This window comes from Protopterus annectens, chromosome 1.part2 (assembly GCF_019279795.1).
Source record: "Protopterus annectens isolate FY-2018-M chromosome 1.part2, PAN1.0, whole genome shotgun sequence".
Lineage (NCBI taxonomy): Eukaryota > Metazoa > Chordata > Ceratodontiformes > Protopteridae > Protopterus > Protopterus annectens.
This window is the reverse complement of record NC_056727.1, coordinates 406536334-406562888: the sequence shown is the minus strand read 5'-3', so window position 1 is coordinate 406562888 and position 26555 is coordinate 406536334. Positions and strand designations below refer to the sequence as shown.

The following is a 26555-nucleotide window of genomic DNA, read 5'->3' as shown; positions in this document are numbered from 1 at the left end:
AGCAGCACAGAAGTCTCTATTTCAGAGTTCAGACTGAATCATTTTTTTTTTTTCAAAAATAGCTCTGGGTAATTATTTTTTTGATACAGCAGATGTACAAAATATTTTACCCTGAACTAGTTTTAAGCAACTTTGTTCATATCCCATTTTCCTCATGTCTGGATTATTGATGTATTATTTAACCAGCTGTAAGAATGCAAACCTTGTTTAGCTCCAATGGGTCCAAAATTGTACAACTAGACTCTTGGGCAGGTTCAGCCTATTATTATCATATACATTCTCTGTCACAAAGCTGGCACTGGCTTCGGGTGGCCTAAATTTTAGTGTGCAAGTTATTAGTTGTAATGTTCCATGCCCTGCAGGATTCAGGTCCTGCCTTCCTAAAGGAGCTGCTGACACTCTACAAGTGGCACACTCACTCCGATCTGCTGCTAAGGGAATGTCAGAAACTTCCAAAATGTAACTGTATACCTCTATCATAAGTTTTCTATCATACGGGGCCCTGGTCCTGTGGAATTCACTGTCTCTCCAAATATGGCAGTATGCAGCAGTGGACAGCTTTCAGAGGGCCTCATTTTCTTAGAACAAATATAACTGATAGCTTCCTCAACAACATCAGCTGCTTAAATGTATCAACAGAGTCTACTCCTGAGAGGCCTAAGAAACTAGAACATCAAATATTTGAAAAAGCACATAGTATTCATGTTTCACAACTGTGAGCTATACCTGTAACACTGGAAAAAAGTACAGAAAAGGACTCCTTCAGCTACTGGGAAAATTACTTAGCATAGTCTCCTCACCTTCGAATGAAGCCCCCACTGATGGCCATCTGTTCACGTTCATCCACAACACGGGCAGGCTGACTGGCTACAACTCCATCCTGATTGTTACCCCAGGCTTTCTTGTAGGCATCACTTGATTTTAGTCTGTGTAAGCAAAACAGCATCAGTACCAATCCTGAGAATGAGAAACAGGTCAATAGAAGAATAGCAAAACATGTTTCTGCAAGCTAGGGTCTGAATCAGGCAAATGAGTTTCAGATAGGGATGCTGTGTTATACCGATATATCATAAACCTCCAGAATGAGATAAATCCCAAAATAATGGTTAGTAAACTGAATGAGAATTATTATAAGTCTGCAACAGTAAACATGATATTTTTCCAATGTCATTTAGTTAACATTCAACTTGTATTTACATGACACATTGGAGTTTTAACATAGAACACAGAACATACTGGCAGACAAACATAAAACAAAACTGCCAAACACAGTGTGTACATCACACCACAGAATTTACACTGTTGTATGGAAGGCCTGACTATATTGATCTGTAAATTCATGGAAGATGATTATCCACAGGGACCAATATTATTTTTTGCATTTATTGTTACACAACTTATTATGCATAGATGTTCAGACTGATCTAGTTATTAATGCTATTACAAGATACATTAGCATTACTGAACTTCATGCTTCTATAACAGGATTAGAATTTTGAAGGTTAATTAACATTTCAAAATAATATATCGGTACTTGGAAACAGTGACCGTACATCTAGAGCTGATGTACAAACCTTTATCAACACAGACAAAAAGAAAAATAAACAATTAAATAAAATCTATGAGTGCAGAAGGAAATAAAAAAACAAGCAAACTAGCATCAGAAATGGAAGCAGTGGATGATCCTGTAGGCCTACTTCATGCACTATCTGCGGACATGAAAAGGAAGTAAAGCATTCTCACTAAGCTCAACTGCTCTATTCATTTATCATTCTTATAATGCATCATTAGTAACAGCCCAGGTAATCACAGGCAAAAATGGATATGCAGCAATCAAATGTACACAGCAAAATGCATAACATTGGGACTTACTGGGAACACCATCCAACACCCACTTTTGACTGAGCTGCCATAGGAACAGACAGCGTCTAAAAGAAAAAAAATCAAGGCATGCCTGCAGTGGCAGACCCCTGAAAGTTTTACATGGGGTACTTACTGTAGCTACATTTTTTTTATCAGAACGTTTTGGTCAGGCTAAGCTAAAAGATTACCAGCAGTCAACCTCTTCAGCAATTCCACTCAAAGAGCATCGCTGACTCTGTCTGTTGCACCTGTGCTTTGGCTACTCAATTACTGTGAATATGTTTGCATTAGTTAAAAGATAAGTTTATTTGTTTCATGCACTTTTTATTGTTCTACTGCCTTTAAGCTCAAATGAAGTTAAGAAGAGACAATGGACTGGGTTATTCTCACACATGAATGCAACTATATGATTTTTCAGAGTTAAATCACATGCTGTTATTCAAATAAACAGCATTTTAGGAACACCATGGCCACATTTTTTTTATTTCAATTTGAATGAATGCCATTTACCAAAAAATGATTTACTTTGTATGCATGGCTCAGTCTCATCCATCCCTCTACATTACTTTGACACTCTTAATAATGTACCTTTGTCATTGCCATATACATCAATTAATTAAAGTAATGCAAGGCAGTTTTTTAGATCGGGGGTAGTAGGCTGCTTCTTCCTTAAAAAGCTCTAATGTCAGAATCTTTGTCCACTTTGCTACCGAATCTAACATCCACCCAAATGCAGGCATGATAATCTGCCTTAGCTTACTACTTCAATGAGCCTACAATGGTTATTCTATTTTAAATGGATAGCGGTGAGACTTGGTAACCCAGTAAGTAGAAGTCATTTTTGAGGCCAGGAATGTGGAAGGCCGCTACTTTCTGTAAGAAGATTTGACTAATTCCCTGGGCACGTTGTTATGCTCTGATATACTAATATGATTGCCCATATCTTTCTCACCTTCACAAGTGCTGTAAAGCAATTATTACATATTTGATTCCAAGTGAGATCAGTGTTGGACTACACACTTTCCCCTCCCTTTACCACTGTTATTTTTATGATTCCTATTCCCACCCCAGACCTTTATCAGTTTAATTCAGATTCTAAATCAAACTACCAGGATTGCCAAGTACACCTTAAAATACCATATTTCTGGTAATACAAAGTTTTGTAAAAAAACAAAAATAGCAGTATAATTAATCTTTCTCAACAGACCTTTAATAATTTGGATTTCCCCTAATGAAATAATTATTAAAACGTGTATTTTAGTAACGCTGTAAAATAAGATATTCAAACACTAGCTGTCAGGATTCCAGCTAGGGAGTGTGTCATCAGTATTCAGTGCCTGTTTCCCATTGACGTCAATAGCTGTGATTAATTCTCAGCAAGCTACAATTTACATGGAACTGCTGATTTTTTTACCTGTGTTCCTTCATGGACACAAATACTGAGCTAGTCATAAGAATATCATATTGTAACAGACCGTTGTAATACAGTCTACTCAACTAAAAAGAAAATAACCTTTGATTAGTGGGTTTGAGCCATCCAGTGATGCTTTTGTACTGTGAAATATCACAGAAAGCATGTAAAATGTTCATCCTGTAACTGAGTTCTCTACTAGGGTAAAGTGAACTACCAATTCCTTTACAAAAATAATTTAGTTATCACTTTCAGTGACATCAGATTCAGACTGAACTTAACATTTAAAAATAATGGCTGATACTGCTGGATAAAATGTAAATAAACTGACACTATATATCTGGGTGACAAGAAATGGGTTCAAAGCACTGTTGACCTAGGTGCGACATTGCTTCAGTTAAACATATGGCATTTGGTTATCAGAATAGAAGTAACAAGGGATGATGTAGAAGTGTTCTACTGGGAAAGTTAGATGGTCCTACATATTTGACAATTTCTGCAGTAAATAACTGCCTGAATGGCTGAAAGGAAAAAAAAAAAAAAAAAAACAGTGTAAGAAAATCACAGAAGATTCTCCAGTTTAATTAATGACAGAAAATATGATTTTCTGAGGGGACAGTGTAACAATTACATTGTGACCATTTTAAATGTTTTTATGTGGATGTAGCAGAACATACCAGGGAAAAATAAATCGCTCCTCATAGACAGCAGTACAGGGCAGGGAAGAAGTCAAAGAGAAATGAATTCTATGCAGGCAATATGTGTAGAGAACACTGACCATAATAATCATGACATTGGAACAGAGCCAGTCTATTAAAACAGGGACAAGGATGGAAGAAAATATAAGTGAAACAGCACATCATAATACAAATCTGGGAGACTACAAGCCTGCATGCTAGCAGTCAAAGAAATATGATTTATGATAAAAAAGGGGCAGATTGTATTGCCACACCACATAAAATTCTAAGATTCAGAAGTTAACTACTGCTAAGAGCAAACCTCTATAAAAATATGCCTTTTTTAATGACAGACAACCAGAAAACACAGCTATGAAATAAGAGCGCAGGCAGTCTGGTTAATCAAGAAAGGAAATACTATCATTTGTTATACTCATGAGAGACACAGACTTAGAAAAGTAAGAGGAAAAATCAGGTAAGATGAGAAGTGTATTTATAATTAAACAAAATAAGAAAGAGCCTCCTGTACTTATGGAGGTGTCTCAGAATACTGAATGAAAGCTTCTCTCAAGTTTTAGTACATACAGAAATCTTTAAGGCCAATAAATTTGAGCAAGAACAAACCCTATTTTAACCTTGTGCCATAATGAATGGCATTTATTTACAGGGACTGTCTGATGTAGCTAATGACAACTTCCATTTTTTGGCATGCTTTACTTTATTTAGAGTCAGACATAAAAAAATCAAAATGTATATTTGTCATTACTTTCTAAATTCAATCCAAGGAAGTTTATTGTTTTTCTTTCCCTAAAATCCAATTTGGCACCTTTCCCCTTCTCTCACTTGGGCAATAAAATGTCAACCATGAAAACACAGAAGCACACATAGCTGAAATTGAACTGATTTGGACTTAAATTGGGCATTATATTTGAAAATGTCCATTCTCTGATATAAAGGCAATCTTCCAGAAAAGGCTACTATGACTTGGTGTAAACATCTGCTGTAGTGCGTATCACTATCATTCTTCTAGTGGTATTAAAAAATGACAGCGTTAGACCCTCCATCACTCCCCAGCATGGCAGGACTGAATTCACAGCTGATAGCGGAGTTAATCCTCAAATGACTACTAAGAATATGTCTTCAATATGAAGTTAGGGGTGAAGTGGAATAGTACAGATGACCTTGTAGTTGGCTGTGGCCGTATGTACAGAGGACAACAGCTGCATAAAGCTAATGGGGGTAAGAGGAGATTTACTGCTGCTGAGGTGTATCAGCACAACAAGCTTCATAACAACTGCTGCGGAGCCATACCAGCACACCAAGTTTCATAACAACTGCTGCTGAGGCATATCAGCACACCAAGTTTCATAACAACTGCTGCTGAGTCATATCAGCACACCAAGCTTCATAACAACTGCTGTGGAGGCATATCAGCACACCAAGCATTATACCAACTGCTGTGGAGGCATACCAGTACACCAAGCTTCATAACAACTGCTGATGATGCATATCAGCACACCAAGCTTCATAATAACTGCTGCTGAGGCATATCAGCACATCAAGCTTCATAACAACTGCTGTAGAGACATATCAGCACATCAAGCTTCATAACATTTTCTGTGGAGGCATATCAGCACACCAAGCTTCATAACAACTGCTGTGGAGGCATACCAGCACACCAAGTTTCATAACAACTGTTGCTGAGGTATATCAACACAACAAGCTACATAACAACTGCTGATGAGGCATATCAGCACACCAAGCATCATAACAACTGCTGCTGAGGCATATCAACACAACAAGCTTCATAACAACTACTGCTGAGGCATATCAGTACACCAAGCTTCATAATAACTGCTGCTGAGGCATATCAGCACATCAAGCTTCATAACTGCTCGGGAGGCATATCAGCATACCAAACTTCATAATAACTACTGCTGAGGCATATCAACACAACAAGCTTCATAACAAGTGCTGTAGAGGCATATGAACACACCAACCCTCATAACAACTGCTGCTGAGGCATATCAACACAACAAGCTTTATAACAACTGCTGCTGAGGCATATCAGCACACCAAGCTTCATAACAATTGTTGGAGAGGTATATCAGCACAACAAGCTTCATACCAACTGCTGCGGAGTTATATCAGCACACCAAGCTTCATAGCAGCCACTGTAGCCTAATGCTTTAACATTTTGAATGTTTAGCAGCATGCAGTTTCCCGACTCTAGCCAGTAAACCACTGCTAATGGCCAGCAATGGAACAACTATCTGTGAACATAAAACGCTTTATGGATAAATTAGAAAATCACTGGAATATCAGGAATTTCTTTAGGGTGTTGATTAATCTAATGGTAAGTATGAAAGCAAACTGTGAAGTCTGGAATTGTAGAAGATGATGTCAGAAGATGGAGGCTACCTGGCCTATTTAATCTAGTCACCTCCTTTAAGTAGATGTTGCATATCTCATTATATACTACACTTTCCTTTTTCTTTCTTTCTTTGGTTCTTTATTTACTGTAACTAGTATTTTGTGCATCTGAGCATGTATTGGGTTTTTATTACCACTAAATTTCCCCTGGCCTCCACTACTGAGTCTTTTATACCACAACTTTTGAGACATGATTTGTTTGTTTACTTACATGTTTATTTCAAGCTTAATGCCACACCCACTTTCAGCTAAATACCCTATTTTACTTTCTGCAAAAAAGGAACTTCATTACTACTGACAAACCTATTTAGATTTTGCTGTCCATCTATTTGCATACATCCATGAGGTGGGCAGGTTGTCTTACTACCAAGTCCTGTTTTTTCCTACTACCATCTTTCCGTGTGTATCATTATGGAGACCTGTTTTTCCAATGCACGACAGAGTATTTCCTGTGAATTCTCACCAATGGCTGGTGTACTGGTCTTATCTCATTTAATCTGTTAGTGATATCTGTGCTTGTGTGCACCACACCTGCATGCTAGACATGTCTTTGCACAGCTGAGGTCAACTCTTTTAATATGTTTCCCTGACATAAACTGCATTTGCACAAAGCTGCTGGAATTCTTTTTTTTTTTTTTTCATTAACAGGGACAAAGCCTTTCATACCTCCCAAACAGGGGGCTTTGCCTCCTACATCCTCTTACCTATTTGCAATCAACTCTAAGATCACTACTTCTTAGGAAAAGGCTGATTTCCCCTTGCAGTGGTCCCCCCCCCATTCTTGCACAATTATGCTTTTCTCATATCTGTCCATCGGACAGTTGTCCTTGCATACCTGACATTCATAGTCCTGGCTCATTGGCTCTCTGTCTTACACCTTTGTTAAAGCTCTTTTCCATATTATGCTTTCTTCAAAGTTGGCCACTGCTATTATGCCTGTGGTGAAGCTGGTTAGAGTAACAATAAGATGCTACTCGTTTTTTACAAAGGGAGGATGAGTCACAACCGGAAAGTGATAGTTATAAGACAAAGCTGCAAGCTGAATCCATGTAAACTGGTGTTCACATACAAGAGAGATTAGAAGCCTTGGAGTGCCATTTAACAAGATCCACACTGCGCATGTCTCGCTTTGTCCATTTTTTCTTATACATGCACATGGATGTTTCATTTCAAAATGTGTTTATCATGGCACTAGAGCATACCTACAGGCCCAGTGTACAGCTATGAAGGTCACGTTTATTTCACCTTATGTTAATCTTTTCATGGGATATCTTGAACATGTGATTCTGCCAGAAACCTTTGTAACATGTGCATGGTTGTGTGATGAAGGTATCTGGACAACATATTTACATAATAATCCAACTCAGAAAACCTCCATTCTTATGGTAACTAGTTGACATCTAGGTTGTGTCAATGAATATATTACTAAGAGTCTTTTCCAGAGGACTAAAAGGCAATTATTCTGATCAGATAAATGTGATAGTTCTGATGAGTTCTTTGAATCAAAAGCTGCTCTTTGAGAGCTAGCTTGAGGAATGTTTTATCCTAGGCAGAAAATCTGGCTACTGTATATCCTATGCAACAATTCCTTCCAAAAAGAGTAACAATTAAACTAAAGTAGAAAATATATGGTATATTACTACTTATAGAATTAGTAATCACCTAATCAACGCTACTTGGCAGAAGCACTGGCATCATATCTACTCAGATAAGGGGTTTAAGCCCTAAATTTGTGCAAATAACAAATGCAGAAAAGTTTAATTACTAAAGAGGTATCTTTCAAGACAAAAACATCATAGCAATAGGAAACGCATTCTGCATCCCACACAAGTTATTATTCCTAATACTCATCAGGAAGATGTATGCAGAAATTGTTCCTACTGCCACCATATGAGCAAGACCCCTCATTTTTCATCAATTAATACACAGAGCAGGGCTGCAAGATTAATATTTTTTCAAAAAGGGTAATGTACTTTTTATGTAGGTGCAACACCTTTTACATTGGAAAAATATGTACTGGTTGAAAAACAGTACCTGAGCATCTTTGAGATGTTAGACACAGTCACTTACATGATGATTAGCAAAATTTCTGATTGTTATCCCACTGCACTCTATGCTTTTGTTGGGAATGAGACTATATTGTGTTAGATTATGTATTACAGAATCACTAATATACTAAAAGCAAATAGCTGTGATATATAGCTTGCATGTCACCAGGTCATCAGCACTAAATTAAGTAGTCTAAATGCCCAACTTTGATACCCCTACATTTTAACTTCTACATTTTATCTTCAAATGTATTTTTAAATAGTCTTAAAGGACAAAATATATGAATAGCCTTACATCTTCTCTGTTAGCACATATACAGTAATATATGTTTCAGTTTTAAACTGAATACCATTTTACCTCAGCAAATAATGTTTTTACAGTATAATTATTGATTATTCCAGTCAGGTATGTAGTCTCAAAAGAGTAATGATTTCAGTAGGGTAATGACAGATTTATCCCTCCCAGAAGGAAAGTACAGAAACATGCACGGTTGTTACATACCTCAGACCAAGTAATTACCACATATTCCTGACAGTTTAAACAAGTAGTGACTTTTCATTTTTAGGGCTGCCAAGTCTCTGCTCTGTACATACTTTGCCCAAGCCACAGCGCTAGATTAACTGCACATTGTCAAAAAAGCAGTGTGGTACCAAACAACTTAATATGCTGGCAATATTCCACTCAAGAAAGACATGCAGTTGGAAAATTCAGTAGAATGAGTTTATAAAGATGGCTACTTTTTACAATCATGAATAGAGGTTGACCTGCTCGGGATGAAGAAACTGCGGGGAAAAATACATATAAGGAAAAAAAGTGATAAGGCTATCTGAACAGATACTGATGTAATCAAGAATCTGTAAGAAATATAAGAAAATGCACAAATACAATAACAGATAAATACGGCACAGGGAATAACCTAAAAGCAGTCAAGGTAGAAAAGACGCAAAAAATACCGACTCATACACACACACACACACACACACACACACACACACACACACACACACATGCATGCAAAGTAGTGCAGGAGTAGATAAGCGGATGAGTCAAAAAAAATATTAATGGTTTGGGTCCAAGGACAGGAAGCAGGCAAATAACACTTTTTTTTTTAACTTACTTATTGCTAAAGATCAAATCTGACAAAAGTACAAGTCGCCATGACTTTCAAACTGTATAAACATCAAGTGCAGCTAACACATATCTAGGTATGTTTTTGAGATCAGGGACTTAGTACTTTTAACATACAGCACTCCATCTAAAGGTTTCTGCGATATAGTAAAAGGCAACACAGCACACTTCATGAATGAGATAATATGGTGCAGCAAAATGGCTTGTAATTTTTGAGCATTCAGTCTAACATCACTGGTAGTGATGATAAAAGAGTTATCTCTGAGAAAAGAATTGTGGGTTATGCTAACTCTTACGGTTTACAATACTGACTGGCCTTTTTTGTGGTAGTGATGAAAGTTGGAGATTATAAAAAGAATCTCTGAACTCTAACCACATAAAAAGTACATTAAATAAGGGTGAACTGATAAATGTAGGCATTATAATTTATAACAGTGTCCTAGCAAGAGATGGTAAGAAAGGCAGATACTCATGGTGTGAGTCAAATGTTGCTGATAGTAATTTATAACACTGTCCTAGCAAGAGATGGTAAGAAAGGCAGATACTCATGGTGTGAGTCAAATGTTGCTGATAGTATAAAAAACGATTTTGTATAATACTCTGCGCATAAACAGCACAGAGTAAGAAGAAGAAGAAGAAATATCTATATAGCCATATCTACCTATATATATATATATATATATGTGTGTGTGTGTGTGTGTATGTATATATATGGGTCTACTTTAGAAGACTGAAAAACCAAAAGACTGAATCCCAAAATACTGAAAACTCAAAATACTGAATGATGGAATTTGCTCCTTCTCCACTGTTGTACGATCTTGGAGTTGGTATACATAATTAGCAGGGGGTGTGGGGGGCGGACCCCCCACCTCATGATGGGTGCAGGGGGGTTTGCCCCCTGCATTAAAATGTTTTCAGTATTTTGCATTTTCAGTATTTTGGGATTCAGCCTTTTGTTTTTTTCAGTCTGCTGAAGTAGAGAAGTAGACCCCATATATATATATATATATATATATATATATATATATATATATGTGTGTGTGTTTGTGTGTGTAAGTGTGTGTGTGTGTGTAGCCATTATATATTTTATTAGTTTTACAATGTGAGTAATTTATTACAATACAATTAACAAAAACTGTTGGAACCAATAACTCACTGACCTGCAAAGCAAACCCATATGTTTTGAATAATCCTGTGTACACCTTCACACTTGAGACTTTTGAGCATGCATAGGGCTTAACATTTCAACATTTCTGTCAAAAATTGTAATATTTTATTCCCTTAAGAATCAAATAATGATTTGAATTAGCAGTCTTTAAATGGGGGACTTTGCAGATATTTTATCATGGTGAACAAAACTTTTAAGATTTTGTCTCCCCATATTCTTCCACAAGCTGGATGCGTTATATTTTTAAAACACCCTTATAATTTCAAAGACAAAACAGCAGTTACTTAGAAATGTTGAAATTAAAAATACAGTGTGTATATAGTGAAGGTTTCACTGCAGCATGCCTGATTTCTATATGCCCTTTTCTCACTGCATTGTCTACACTATGAAATGAATGCATTTACACTAGTTTCTGCTGCATGCCACATGCTCACCCTGCCTGGGGGGGAGGGGCCACGCATGGGTGAGCTATAAAAGGCCTGCATTCTGGCCCTGAGTGCTCAAGGAGTCAGGCAGGCAGGCACCACCTACTTGTTACATGGACAGACACAAAGACCACAGAATTTTCCTAGATCCGTCAAATTCTTTTCTGCTTCTTTCATGTCCTTATTGATTTGGTCCATCCCCTCCTCGATGCGTTCCAGTTGTTCTGATTAAACACAAGTATTTTTATCCACACAGAATGAAGCAGATGAAAAAGGACAAAGAAGAGAGACAAAAAACTTCAGACATTCACTGTGACAAATACTGGACACCACACAGCAGAGCCGGCACCCACTACCTACTTGTTACAAGGACATATGAACAGGCCACAGCATTTCCCTAAATCTTTTAAATTTTTCTCAGCTTCCTTCATGTCTTGGTTGATATGGTTCATGCCTTCTTCAACACGATCGAGTTGTTCTGGTCAGGACAAAGGGATGACAGCGTGGAATGAATTTTATTTGTCATCAACACAACATGAAAAAATGACTATGAAAACTGAACTCTAAAAGGTATTACAATGCACTATTCTGTCCCATGCATTGCCGCTGTGAAGTAAGCTGGCTAAGTGGTGAGCCTCATTACTCCTTAGCTAATGTAGTCCTAAAAACAAAGATCATTTAATTCAAAAGAAGCACAGCAATTTAATATACTAATATTCTAATCTCTACATTCATATAGCTACACCTGTAGACATGTATATCCAAGGATTCTTCTGGAAACATGAGGAATAAGACAATGGTTAGACCTCTTCATTCTTTATGAAACACAAAAAAATAACAATTTTTAATAAATCCATAAAACTGACTATGGGACTATAACAAGTCTATAATATGGATTACTGCATGAAAAGCTTGAAAATGATTTCAATGGGAATGGTAAACAGTTAAAAATGAAAAAAGTCCACACTTATGTACCATGTACTTTTATGATAAACATACATGAATCGTGCACACAACCATAAAATTCAGGCACATTTCTAATTGTAAAGTATTTGCTACAGCATAACCACAGACACTGATTTTCCATTTTTCTGGAAATAAGTGTATTAGTAAATCTTTATCTGAACTAAGTATTGGAAAAACAAATGATTTTCCATGGAACTTGTCCTTTTTGACTATAGTACTCATCCACTGTAACTTGCTTTTCTTCTGATATTTATTAATAAAATTCTATTAGTGTTATTGAATGTTCTTTTTAGTGAATCTATTTTAATTCTGCATATGCATACATTTACTAAAAATAATAATGATGTCATGGTAAGGACTGGAAATTATTGTTAAAAAAATCACATTTGTAGCTCTTAGATTTCATCTCATGAAAAGATAATTTCATTTTTAATCTATAAATCAGTGTCCATGAGTGTCCTTCCATTGAAGCTAGAGTTGTAGATCATTTTGTATTACTTCTTGCTTCATATTTGAAAATTACAGTTTTACATTTTGATAGTGGTTCTGTAAAGCACAGGACAATATTTACACATCATCCAGAATCAACCAATATATTTATTCCTTAGTGGTGGTAAAACATGTGGTTAAAAGTGCAATGCTCGGATAACAATTCACTGATAACATCTATGTGAAGGTTAGGCTATTGAAACAAAGCTGTTATTTGCTCTGGAAGCAAATTTTTGCCAAACAAGTTCATTACAGCTTTCCCTGAGGCAGAGCAACTTCAGAATTACTATGATATGGGGGTAAGCTCATTTTGCCTCAGAAGGGTTACTTCTTTGTATTGGGTAAAACCTGAGAGTCACATAGTGGTTGGCAATGAACTGGCCATCATTCAAAGTTTCATTTTTCAATCAGATGTTGTGTAACCTTTTACAAATCTCCATGAGACTTCCAGCTTCATGCAGCAGTGACAAATCTACCTGCCCTCTATCTTTATACTCCTTTGAATGACTATAGTCTATTGAACGACTTACCGTAAGGTCCGCTTTGCTACTATTTATTCATTCCCCACTTTTGGTGACTTCTCATTCCTATTTGCTGCTTCTTCTTCACTGCTCATGTGTTTGTAACTGACTGTTCTTCACATTTATAAGACCTAGTAGACTCTGTCCAGCCAGTTTCCACTGTAATAATATCTGAAGACCATTACTGTATGCATCCTCGATACTTACATCTGGTTTTCAGGTCTACTCAAATATGAATTCGGCTGTATTGCTATGCTTTGTGGATGAGTTTTATTTTGAGTCCTGTTTCCCGCTACTGGAAGTATCTTCATATTAGAGTTCTTTCTGCTTGCCCTGTATAGTTTTCCTTGCTCAATAACTTTTTTCATGAGTACTGTTACTTATGGTACTAACTGAGTTACTGACAACTGACCACGGTTTGAGACTTCCTAGCTGGTAGTCTTTCCCTTCTACCTCCAAGCCCACTTACTCCTCCAAAACCTTTTTTCCCCTGTGAATTGAAGCCAAATCTTATGCATTTTGATTCATCTAATTCTACTACTGATGAGCTTACACCTGTTGATATAACAGTGTATCATGTACAAGTGGATAAACTGCAACTTAATGAGTCATGTTTGCCAAAGGAAATGACTGCCACTACTGTTTCTATCCCACTGCCAGCAATTTTTCACCATTTTTAAACTGGCCTTTTTTTTTTTGTACACAACCATGAAGTTGTTAGTTTGGGAGGTGTAATGCACTTGTCCACCACATGGGAGTGCAGGTGGGTTCACCATTCTGCAAAATTATTTTTCTCTTCTTCAGATGAAACTACAAGGGCTTGTCATTGTCTAGTTATAGTTTCCTGAAAGTTACATAACAAAGGTTATTATAACACCCTCAGTTTCCTAGCAAACATTTGTGTGCTACTTCCTTGATACATGATTGCCTTTTTTACAGTCTGCACCTATTTGTACCACAAAGACCTCAACAATATCCATCTGCCCCTTATAAGTCACTTTTGCTCTGGATGTAGTTTGTCACATTTAAGTTCTGGAACTTCTTTTAAAACTTACTTAAACATTTTCATCTAATACTATGTGGTCTAGAGTGCCCATTTACTCTTTCAGACTTATCATTATGATTTGTTTTACCCAGAATATGGTGCAAAAAGGACTGTATTCACACACCAGAAATGCAGGTTGCAGACTCAGTATCAATCTGTCAGACCAGGCAATGCTGTCCAATGTACTGTAACCATTACCAGAAGCATTATATCCTGCTATACCAAATGTACAAAAATGTACTCGTAGCTACTGCTGTCCCTAAAATTCACTTTTCGAATACCTAATAGGCCCTTGACTGCTCACCATCTATATGCAAGCAACAATCATTGCATCTTACAAATAAAGACCATGGTTTGTCATATGCTTGAATTGCTTATCAAGTCTTTAATCAATGTGGCAGGACCCTGAACAAAATGTATGACGCAGACATTAATTATATGAAAATAAATACACTTTTTTTCATCTTGTATTTTCTTTTTTTTATTTACTTTTTGTTAATTGTGAATTAGACTTAATTTTCATAGCAGCTGAAGAAGTGACATATTTCCAGTCCAGCATTCATTTGACTGCAAAGCTATTATAACACAAATGGGAAGAATTATCTACCAGTATGACTTTTTTTTGATAAGAACACTCCTTCAAAGACGAGGATAACTTCAAGTGAAGAATTGCCATTCTTCTACTGGCTGTATTGAACAAGTACTGTATTACAATTAACTGGATACATCTGCAGGAAATTCCTACTATTCATTATAAACAAAAAATGAAAATCCAATAAATCTAAGTCATAATTTATCATGTTATTTTGAACTGGATGTTCCTTTAAGTAAAAATACTATAAATACTTCCTTAAAAATTGGTTTTGGTTGGCCTTACTGTTGATGTTTTTCAGTGTTATTGTTTGATATGAGAAGACACATTTATTTCCCTCATTAATAGCAATTTAGTTACATTGCTGACTATTTTGTTTTTGCTTCCCCATATTATGTTTTATGGAAAAAAAAATGACTGACAGTAGCAGTTCTGAGATTTGTAAGTGTGAACCCCAAAATTATGAAAAAATAAGTATAAAAATACTGGACAGCAGTGAATGTTGATCATCACTGTTCTTAATTATTATTATTATTATTATTATTATTATTATTATTATTATTGTTATTATTATTATTATTTTGCTTCAAGGGGTAAGCCCCCCCATTATCCTCTAATGTGGGAACTTGAACTTATTTATATTAACTCCAAGATCACACCTTACATCAGAGAAAAGAAAATAATCCCAGAAACAGCAATGTAAGTCTACATTTTCAGTCATACACTCTTGTTCTTTTGGGACTCACTAAGAAGTCTCAGAATGTGAAATGGTTAGCTAGTAATGTGTTATGAACAGGCATTTAAAACATATAGCATGATGCTGAAGATAACCTTCTAATATTAATAGTCCTCACTCTGAAAGCACACTAATCTTTTATTTCACAGTTTTGGTAAGAGGGTTTCTTTTAGTCACCATATTGACAGTGTCATTTTACCAAGACATGAAGCATGATTATAGCTGAATAACTAATCAACAGTTTAATTTTCTGTTCATTGTTCTAGTACATTTTTTTTTAATTTTTATGGGTAAAACAACTAGACACACACAACTATTTTCATTGATAACCCAAGGATATTGTTCTAGCCAAATATTTTATGTGCACATTTAACTCTGGTCAGTAGTTTGTTAACTCATTTCAAATTTACTGTTTTTGATCAGTATACTATACTGTCAGCTGTGCCATACTTGTGGTAAATGACCTTACTGTCTTTAGTGCTGCTAACAATTTTGCCTTCTACCATCTCATTTTTTTGGTCTCCAACTCCACTGCCAACTATTTGTTTTCTTTTTTTCCCAACTATCCCATTTATTCCTTCATGGTGAGAGCCAAGGATAAAGGCATCATAGTCTGCCAGACAGTGACTTTTTATTTATGCAGAAGAACAGAACTTGGATAGGAGAACTGTCCTAAAAGTTGGAGTGGCACTTTGTGTTGTGAATGTTATATGCATATTCCATGTTTGTGACCATGAAACAGTCTTCTCTAACAAGCCACTCACACCTCCTCAATTGCTGCATCTAAGGAGAACACATAGACATGGTTTCACCCTCTGGTCTCTGCCACAGGGAGCCTGTCTGTAATAGAAATTCATACTCACCTCAAGAAATGATGGCATTGGCTACTCACCCTCTTGCCTTGGTTGGTTTCACCAGTGAATGGATCCACTAGCCAAAACTTGGCTGCCTTGCTTACAGTTAAAGCTCCATTCCTCTGCATCACAAAACCTACCAATCAATTCTGACTTTCAGAGCATTCTAGTTATGTTGCTTCTTTGCATAAAGATTCTTAAATAATAATTCCAATAGTCAACAAATTATTGACTGATAATACTTTGAAGTTGCAGTTCTTTTGACTGTTTTGCTGTTTTGGAAGTGAGATTGTTCTCACTTATGAAAGTAAACTGATCTCATGCTGATTCTATCTTCACTAATCTTGTTTACACGTATCCTAGTATCATGACTTCCGACTTATGGTTGACTTTACTGAGAAGGCTGAGTTGGTGTAACATGTTAAGCATCAAACATTCTCCTACAGGTTGACCACAGACAGAAGAACTTTAATGTAACTATTTTGATAGTTACGTAAGTTCACTTTCTTTTTCTGGGGTTGTAACTGACTAGCAGCAACAGAATTCAGTGGGGGAGGGTAACCTGTCATCCATTAATCATTTGTCTGATTAATGGATAAACTATCATTAAAACTTCCTAATATTCTATTTCTTCTGCTCACCAAAAGTGCCTTAAGGCTGTCCCATGCATAGTGTAATTTCCGCATTGCTTTTATGTGCTCCATCTCCTCAGGAAGGCAATTTCCTACACAAAAACCCTGTCTGTGAAAAAATGACTTCCTTATGTTAACTCAGACTCACTCTCCTCTATTATCAGATATTGTACCTCTATTGAAAAGTGTTGCCTCACTTTATTTTGCTAAACCTAAGTAAATGCACAACCTTACTGAGTCAGTGAGGTGAGCTATACAAATCGGGTCTATATCAGAACACCGAACATTTGAAATGTCGAGTGTTCTAATATCGACCCATTTTCAGCGAACACTAGAAATATTGAAGATACAGAAAACCGAATTCTTTCCTAGGGAAAGAATTTGGTTGTCTGTTTCTGTTGCTTTGGTATTTTCAGCGCTCTGGTGGAAAGTTACGAGTCAGGTTCAGGTAAGTGTGCGATTGTGTGGATGTGTGGGTTAGGCTGGGTTAGGTGAGTTAGGGTTAGAGCATGGGTCAGGTAAGTGTGCGAGTGTGTGGATGTGAGGGTTAGGGTGGGGTAGGTGAGTTAGGGTTAGGGCACGGGTGAGGTGACTGTGCGATAGTGACGGACCTTAAGGTTAGGGTTTGGGTTAAGGTAAGTGGATAGTTAGTGGTGTATGTATAGTTTAGTGTAGGGTTAGGTGTACCAGTTTAGGTGTATGTGTGTGGATTGCTGTTTGGTGTGCTTGTGTTGTGTGTATGTAATTTTTTCCCCTAGGAAAAAATTTGCTGTTCTAAATGTTCGATGTTTTGTATTTTCGATTGCTAGGGTTCGATATTAGAACACTCGACATTTTGAATATTCGGTGTTCTAATATAGACCCATACAAATTTTAATATATCATCTTTATTTTCTTGAGTTGTACTAAACTGTATTACCGAACATATAGTTCATAGGTTCAAAGGTTCATAGCATGATACTAGGCTATTGGCCTGGAGGCCCTTATAAGCTTAGGCAAAAATTTTGCCCATGTTTCCTCAAAGTCAGCACTTGTTTCCCCTGTCCAGCAGGGACACAGATGGGATCCCAGGAGTATATTTTCTGTTTCTCATCCAGTCATCCAGATTCCTCTTAAAGAGGGCTAGAGAGGTACTCTGCTTGAGAGGGAGATGGAGTCTATTCCACTGATGGGGGAGTCTTTGGGACACAATTTATCCCACCAACATGTTCTATTAATGTCGCAGACCAGGTTAAGGCCTTGCGTGCAGGTTGCGCAAGTGAAGTTTGTCTTATGGATATGCAGCAACTCCATCAAGGCTGGGTTTGGAATGGCCTTGTATGCCAGACACAGTTATATTATAGCATAAAGAAACAGACATAGTTGCACATCAGAAAATCAAGGACTGTTCATATCACAGTATTTTTTTGATGTCACTCTGAAGTCTACCCAAACTGGAATGACTGTTAATGGGACTGTTTATAGATCTTTGTGCTATGCAAGCACACATCACAATCATTTTATACCATTAAAATCATTTCATACTATGTGTTCTATCACCTGATTTTAGCCACTGTTTTGTGGTTTAGCCAGCAGTTTTAGTCCCTGTTTATGATGTCTGTAAAAGGTACCTGGTGCAAGATGAATATAAATCAGTTAAATCGTCAAAACTGCATCGTCCTTTCTGGTAAGTTAAAGTAGCTGCCACCAAACAGATATGTTAGTTATACCACTAAATGTCTACATATAGTGACATGAAGCTTTCTTAATACATACCATGTGTATTCTGAAAATCAGGCACTTGAGCTAAACACTGGTACTCAAGTACTTACACAATGCAAAATGGTCACATATCGCAATTTACTGACTGTTGATTTTATATGAGCAGTGCTGTATACCATACAGTGCAGCACATGGTTAAACCAATTGCCTAGACTGTACAGAGAACTGTCCCACCATGTGTGTGTGTGTGTGTGTGTGTGTGTGTGTGTGTGTGTGTGTGTGTGTGTGTGTGTGTGTGTGCGTGTGTGTGTTAACTTTACTCACTAAATGAAGGCTTGCATACTGCAGTTAATAAATACCTTGTAAATCTATTAATGCATCATCCTTGGAACTATCAAGAAAATAAATGCACATGCTTTTGATACGATTTCTTCCATACAGAATGGCAGAAATTGCAGAGTTAGAAAAACACGTTTTCCTGTACATGCCAGCATATCTACAGTTCTAGCTTACAACCTGCAATTATTAAAAAGAAGGCACTACATTACTGATCAAAGAGATGCAGTGATATAAATTGCTAAATCATCTGTGTGCTGCTAGAAAGTAGAGGATAGAAGGATTTTGCTTCAGTTAGACTTAAAAATGCAGTACAGCATGTCTAAACTGCCTGTGACAATGTACGTCATCCACATTTTCCAAGCTGAGCAGAACCATTTACTTCGTGTTCATCATTCATGCACAATTGATGTCCTACTCATAGCTGAATAGAAGATTTAAGGAAGACAGATACTCTTTTTGCACTCTGATTTTTTTCTGAATGCCTCAACATTTCAGTACCAAGAACCACACAACATAACTGAATCCTAATTCATTAATCTCATGAATCAGAAACATTTTTAAATGTGATGTTACTATGAAGAAGGTGCACAAGTATCTGCTTTGTTTTTCTTCCACATACTTGAATGTTAAGAGGGATTTCTTCAGCTAAGAGTGCTTTTTAATCAGTATGAATAAATAGATATTTTCACCTTTTGTTAGATAACTAGATAACTCTTAAATGAAGAAACAAAGTAGAACATATGTATATCATTTCCATCTGTATGTTTTATTGCAAGCTATTTGAAAGTTTTCAAAAAGACTGCCTCAGAAGAGAATCATTTTTTTTTCTGTCCTGACACAGAGATGACTAACCTTATGCAATTAATTTGGATTTGTAATGTTGGAAGCATCAGCTGTATAAGCAAATTACTTTATCCAAGCTGATTCAAAAGAAGGAATATTTTATAAGTACCTCCTAAAATCTCTAACATTTTATAAGCCTGTTTTATGATAACATGACTCTGTGGGGTCAGCAAGTTGGTAGGGGTGGGGTGGGGCAGAATATCACCTTTTCATTTTAGGTCCACCATTATGCACAACCTCCATAAAGTAGTCTCTGCTCAGGGAAAGCATGTTGTTGCTCGTCCAGTCAGGATAAAACAGACAAACATTTGTGGGTTCAGTTCATGCAGCTTTATTGCGCACAAACACATCTGGGTTGAGGCTTAGCAAATTAAACTTAAAGTTATAAACAGACTGACTACCACACTCATACATGTTAGCACTCTGGCTGTTCTCTCAAAATGGCACTGCTGCCTGCACATGCTCACTATTTATACACACATGCCCTCAATTTGAAATGCTTCTTAAAGTGACACACACACGCCCTGTTCTACACATGGGTTAGATGGGCACGCTACAGTTTAGTATGAATCTCCACGGAATTCAAAGAACTCCACCCTTAGCTTTCAACCTCTTTGTCTGAAAATGATATTTACACTAAACACATAATTGTTAAGGTTAGAAATAAAGTAATGTAGATTTCAAAACTTTAGTAGACAATGCAGACTAGTTTCATTGCTTTTTTAGTGCTTATCTTGGAAAAAGCTGTAGGATGTAGTGACAAAGCAAACACTTGCACACTACCACCGGCAAACTTTCAATACTTCAGAAACATTAGGTATTAGCATCCAAAACATAGACTTCTTATCCACAATCTTTCTTCATCCTTTTGAAATTTCCAATACTCAGTGAATCCACTCATTTAAATGTACGGTCAACAACATTTCCACATACTTCAGTCTATCAAGCAAATACAATTTGACAAAATGTACCTAACCCATACATATCATACAGATTTCATACCAAACTGCAGGGTATCCATCTAACCCATGCTTTCCAGGAGCTCAGACTACTTTATGGAGGTTGGACATAGTGGCCGCCATAAAATGGAAAGCTGATATTACACCCCCCCACCAACTTGCTGACCCCACGGAGTCATATTATCAGTGGCATGACAAATAGCATGGAGTAAAACATACAGCCAGAATTTATATACAAGTCTTCTACTTTGTTTCGTCATTTGAGAGGTGTCTAGTTACCTGACAAAATATTAAAGGAATCCATGAACATCAAATAGTGTTATGCTTCCCAGGAACAAAAATAGATGATGTGAGACAAGCCTTGCAGTGCCTTAATGTAAGGAGTACGGTTCTGCTTTTATTAATGTCAGTACAAATTATCTCATCTGCAAGGACTGGCTAACTTAGTAGGGAACTTACAGCCTCTTAGATACTATAGCTTGTACTGGTGTTGGGATGTATTTTCACAAATCACATATAGAAAGGATAGTCAGGTCACTGTGAATGAAAAGGTAAACACCTACATGGAAAAAATGTTCTGTTTTAAAAAATGGAAATGTGTAGAGCATCCAAAAGCCCAGTTTTGGGCACACGTGTGTTTACACAGGCTGGCATGCATTTGTCAAGATCAGGAAGAGAATTTTTGCAGCAGATATTTTGCAATATTTGACAAACATTAGGCAGGATTTTTGCCAGGTTGAAAATTTAACAGTTCACAGATAACAACATTTGATGCATCTCTGATGGTTGTTAATGCTAGGAGCATAATATCAAAGTTTCTTTATTGGAAAATTTGCTATGTTCCTACAAAATTGATGTTGTTATTGTTTATAAAACATGGTTAAAGAACAATGCCTTGAAAACAGTTCTGTCAGGGTATAAAAGTTTTTACTGTAACAGACATTCTAACAAAACTTCAAGTGGAGGTGTTATAATATAGCAATAACCCACGCCTGGGTGTGGGTAATGTGGGATTTACCCACGGTTGGCGTGGTTTGGTCCCGAGGGCGAACAAAGACAACCGTGGGTAAATCCCGCATTACCCACACCCAGAAGTGGGTTATTGCTATTATACTATGACATTATTTAAGAAAAGAAATAATTACTTTTTTTAAATAATGGCATTGTATAATGCCTCTTTGCTGCCCTTCCGCAGCTGTCTGGTATCCGCGGCAGTTCTGATGTACTGTGCATGCCTACAGGTTTTAAAAAAAAGCAATGGAGAAAGCAAGATCTCCGTTGCTTTTTACACACTGTGTCGCTATGTTAAAGGAGTTTAACATAGTGAGACAGCTTTAAAAAAAGCAATGGAGATCTCTGTTGCTTTTTTTAAACCTGTGTCGCTATGTTAAACTCTTTTAACATAGCGAGACAGTGTTTTAAAAGAGACTTATACTAATGGAAAAAGTCCGGGCGACCGGACCTTTTTCCATTAGTATAAGTCGATTTACAACGTGCACGCTGGCCAATCAGCGTGCACGTTTTGGAATATTAATGGGGGTCATGGTATAATAGGGATTAAAGATAGTTATGAGACCTGTGATTATTACATGTTCAGTGATAACATCAACACTACAAACTGTGTAACTGTGACTATAAAGACAACCCTGGAACATATAGCAATTGTTGGAGTGTATAGACCACCAAAGTCAAGTGGTGATGACCTAGAGGAATTCATACATTTTTTTTTTGCATGAAACACAGGAGGGAAGAATAATATTAGCTGAGGACTTAAATTTAACAGAAACAGACTTTATTCAAAATGTAGTTTCAGGAACATTGCTTCAGACTGCAAAAAAAAAAAAAAAAAACATTTCATGGAAAAGAACATACTAGCAATTGTTTTTTTTTCCAAAAGAGATGACTGTTACTGCAAATCAAATTTTACCTCCATTGATGTGTGAGGATCATGGAGTTGTAATGGTTAATTTGCTGCTAGATAACTCTTCCAAAATGAAATGTAAGCCAATGCACAGAAGGTTAATTACACATTATATGGAAGCAAAACAGTCACTGTGTAAAACTAACTGGAGTGATGTGTTCAGTGGCAAAACTGCAGATGGAATTGAAAAGTTTTGAAGTTCTGAGTGCAAAAAATAAAAAAAAAATGTTTAACATCAGGATCTAGGCATATAATGTCAGGGGGATATATTTCCATATTTCCATAAGAACAAGATACCTGATTAAGGTTGAGAGACAAAAATATATAAGAAATGGAAGACAGATCAAACTACATATTTGAAAACTGAAATAAACAAGCTACACAAACAAATTAAGAATGGTGTGAGACAAGATAAAAAAAATTGAAGAATATTTATATAAAGATATTTAGCATAATAGGAAACCTTTTTACAGATACATAAAATGTGGAAGGAGTAAAGACATACAAATTGATAAACTGTGGAGATTATAAAGTTCATTCTCAGACACAACAGATTATAGATATATTTACAAAATCTTATGAAAAAAACAGTTTGGCTCCACAAAAGGGGTGGTAAGTTGTCATAGTGACATCCAGGTAACCTCAGATACTGAATCAAATTAGATTATATTGAACAAGAACTGCGCAATCTGGATCCAAACAAAGCAGAGGGAGGAGATGGAATTAGTAATAATGACCTGAGAAGACTTCAGCAAAATCTTACAGCACCATTATATCTATTATTTACTAGGTCGTATAAATAAGGGGAAATTCCTCAAGATTGGAGACATGCTTATTAAATCTATCTTTAGGGGAAAGGGGAGTAGGACAAACCAAGAGTGATATAGACCGTTAAGTCTACGTACATGTTGTGGAAAAATAATGGAGAAGGTAATATTGGATAAGTTATTGTCAGAAGTGGATAGGCTGGGATAGCATGCATATGTTGAAAATAGATTTATTACTACCAGCAACATGATGTTCTATAATAATATAATTACAGCTATGAAAGAAACATTGTGCTGTGATGTAACTTATATAGATTTAACATCAACATTTGACAGGGTCATACACAAATCACTGATCAATAAATGAGTACAACTAGGTATTGATGTACCCTTGATAAGATGGATAGCTGCATGGCTTATGAATAGAGCGTGGCAAGTATCATACAGCAACTGGACAGGTGAAATCCTTGGTTACAGTCAGGGTGTCTCACTGGGTTCTGTCCGAGGTCCTTACTTGTTTAGACTGTATCTTTCAGACCTAACATTTTCATCTGAGGTGTTCTACAGTCTATATGCAGATGACCTGAAATTGGGTAAACTGATTACATGTGTTACAGATAAGGCACATCTGCATAATAATGTGACTAAATTGACCATTTGGGCACAGGAGAATAATATGCTGATAAATACATCAAAAACTAAGCATATGAGATTTGGGAGACATAAATTGAAAACTGAATATTTAATACAGCACATAGTGATTGAAACTGTAGACTCATTTAAGGACCTAAGTATATGGATAAATCCAGCTTTGAATTTTTCTAATCATATCAACCAATTGGTTAATGATAGTTATAGAACTACAGGTTGCATAAAAAGATTTATAAAGTATAGGAAATCTGAAATGATGAAGTTGTTGTTTGTTAGTTACATTAGATCCAACTTGAGTATGGAATAACAAAATAGGAAACATTATAAGAAAACAACCATGAGTAAACTGGAAAGAGAACAATGAAAATACAGCAAAGGCATCCATGGATGTGAAAATTTAAACTATTATGAAATATTAAAATATCAGAACTTGTGCAGTTTCTCTCATAGATATCTAAGAGATCTTATACAGGTATATAGGGCATTTAGAGACAACTACCTCTGGGAATGTCTGGGGTTATTAGAAAGTACTAGAGAATCATCAGACAACCTATGTAGAAGATTCTACAGGAATGAGAAGTGTATTAATTGGTTCTTTGAGAGAGAAGCTGATGCATGGAACAGACTAGCAAATTAATTAAATCAAGTACTAGTTTAGATATTTTTAAGAACAGCCTAGATACTTATTATAGGAGCAAGTGTTTTGGTATATTGGCAAGCTGGAAGGGTATTAATGCCCATGCTTGAAATATTTGTGTGTATGTATGCATGTATTTATTTATACAGATTAATAGTTATAGCTTCTGTGCCAAAGCCCACAGCACTGATAGCTGAAATAATGAACATTAAACTGATTCTGAATTCAATGTAGTGAATTCCAAAACTTAACCTGAAAAGGGAAGGTGTGTTGTCCCACATTTATATACGTATACATACATACATACATACACACATGCGCGCACACACACACACACACACACACACATATATATCTATATCTATATCTATATATATATATATATATATATATATATATATATATATAATATATAAATATATACACACACACATACAACGTGTATGTATATATATATATATATATATATATATATATATATATATATATATATAGATATATATATATATATATATACATACATACACACATATAAATATATACAAATGAATATACATATATATATATATATATATATATATATATATATATATATATATACATACATATATATATATATGTGCATACATATAAATATGTATATATAAATACACACAAACATATATATATATATCTATGGATCTACTTCACAAGGCTGAAGTTTTAAAACTGCAAGTTGTAAATGGTTGACACCATAAGACTGAAGTTTTGAAACTTCAAAATTGTAATAAAAAAAATATAAAAACAAACATTTTTTTTATGTAATTGCAGGGAGGCAGGCCCATCTGCACCCCTCACACCCCCTACTAAATAAATATACCAACTCCAAGACTGCACTACAGTGAGGAAAATGGTAAATTTCCCATTCTGCTCTGTACGGTGATCTCCATTCAAAATGTTCCAAGTTTCAAAACTTTGATCTTATGGTCTGCACCATTTGCAGTTCAAAGTTTTGAAACTTCAAGCTTGTGAAGGGGCTTCATGCACACACACACACACACATATGTATATATATATATATATATATATATATATATATATATATATATATGTGTGTGTGTGTGTCTGTGTGTGTGTGTGTGTTACGTTTAGTTTGTCATATTGTATTTGCTTGGTAGAGTAAAATGTGTGGAAATTTTGTTGACTGTATGTTTAAAATGAGTGGATTTATTGAGTGTTGGAAATGTCAAAAGGGGGAAGATAGATTGTGAAGGGTAAGTGTATGTTTTGGATGCTAATACCTAATGTTTCAGATATAGTGATCATTTGGGTATTGGGAGTGGGAGTGTGCCCATATGTTTGCAGATTAGGGTTACAGTAAAGGCTAGGGAAGGGGACAGATGTAGTGTTTTCGGAGTTTGCTGTTGTATGTGTTGTGTGTCTGTGTGTCTTGTGTCTTGGTTGTACTACAGGAAGGACTTTTTCTAAGATAAGATGGAGAGCTGAAGTTAGGGGAAGAGTTGAGGTTAATATGTAGGTGGATAAGTGGAAGTATTCATTTTACCTTCCTTATTTTTGATTACCTAATGCTTAAAAAATAAAAACATGGGTAGATAAAGATATAAATGTCCCACTGAGTCACAAACTGAAACACTAGAAATTAGAGGTGATGCAATATCTTTTATTGTACCAACACAGATTTAACAGTTTCTCAAGCTTTCCCACTAACAGGAGTACTTTTTCAGGAGATAAAAAAATCATCACCTCTA

At 36.1% G+C, this 26555-nt stretch overlaps 1 protein-coding gene across 2 annotated transcripts in view; it reads right to left on the bottom strand.

Moving 5' to 3' along the window:
• Positions 1-26555, bottom strand: part of SNAP25 (synaptosome associated protein 25) — a 560791-nt gene that overhangs the window by 78004 nt on the left and 456232 nt on the right. The window contains exons 5-6 of one of the 2 annotated variants that reach the window (XM_044056714.1): positions 11515-11632; positions 801-926 (exon numbers count right to left, since the gene is read on the bottom strand). In XM_044056714.1, coding sequence (XP_043912649.1) covers positions 801-926; positions 11515-11632 — 244 coding nt within the window. Of the gene's footprint in view, positions 1-800; positions 927-11260; positions 11379-11514; positions 11633-26555 lie in introns of both variants that reach the window. The other variant, XM_044056704.1, reaches the window with a different exon arrangement.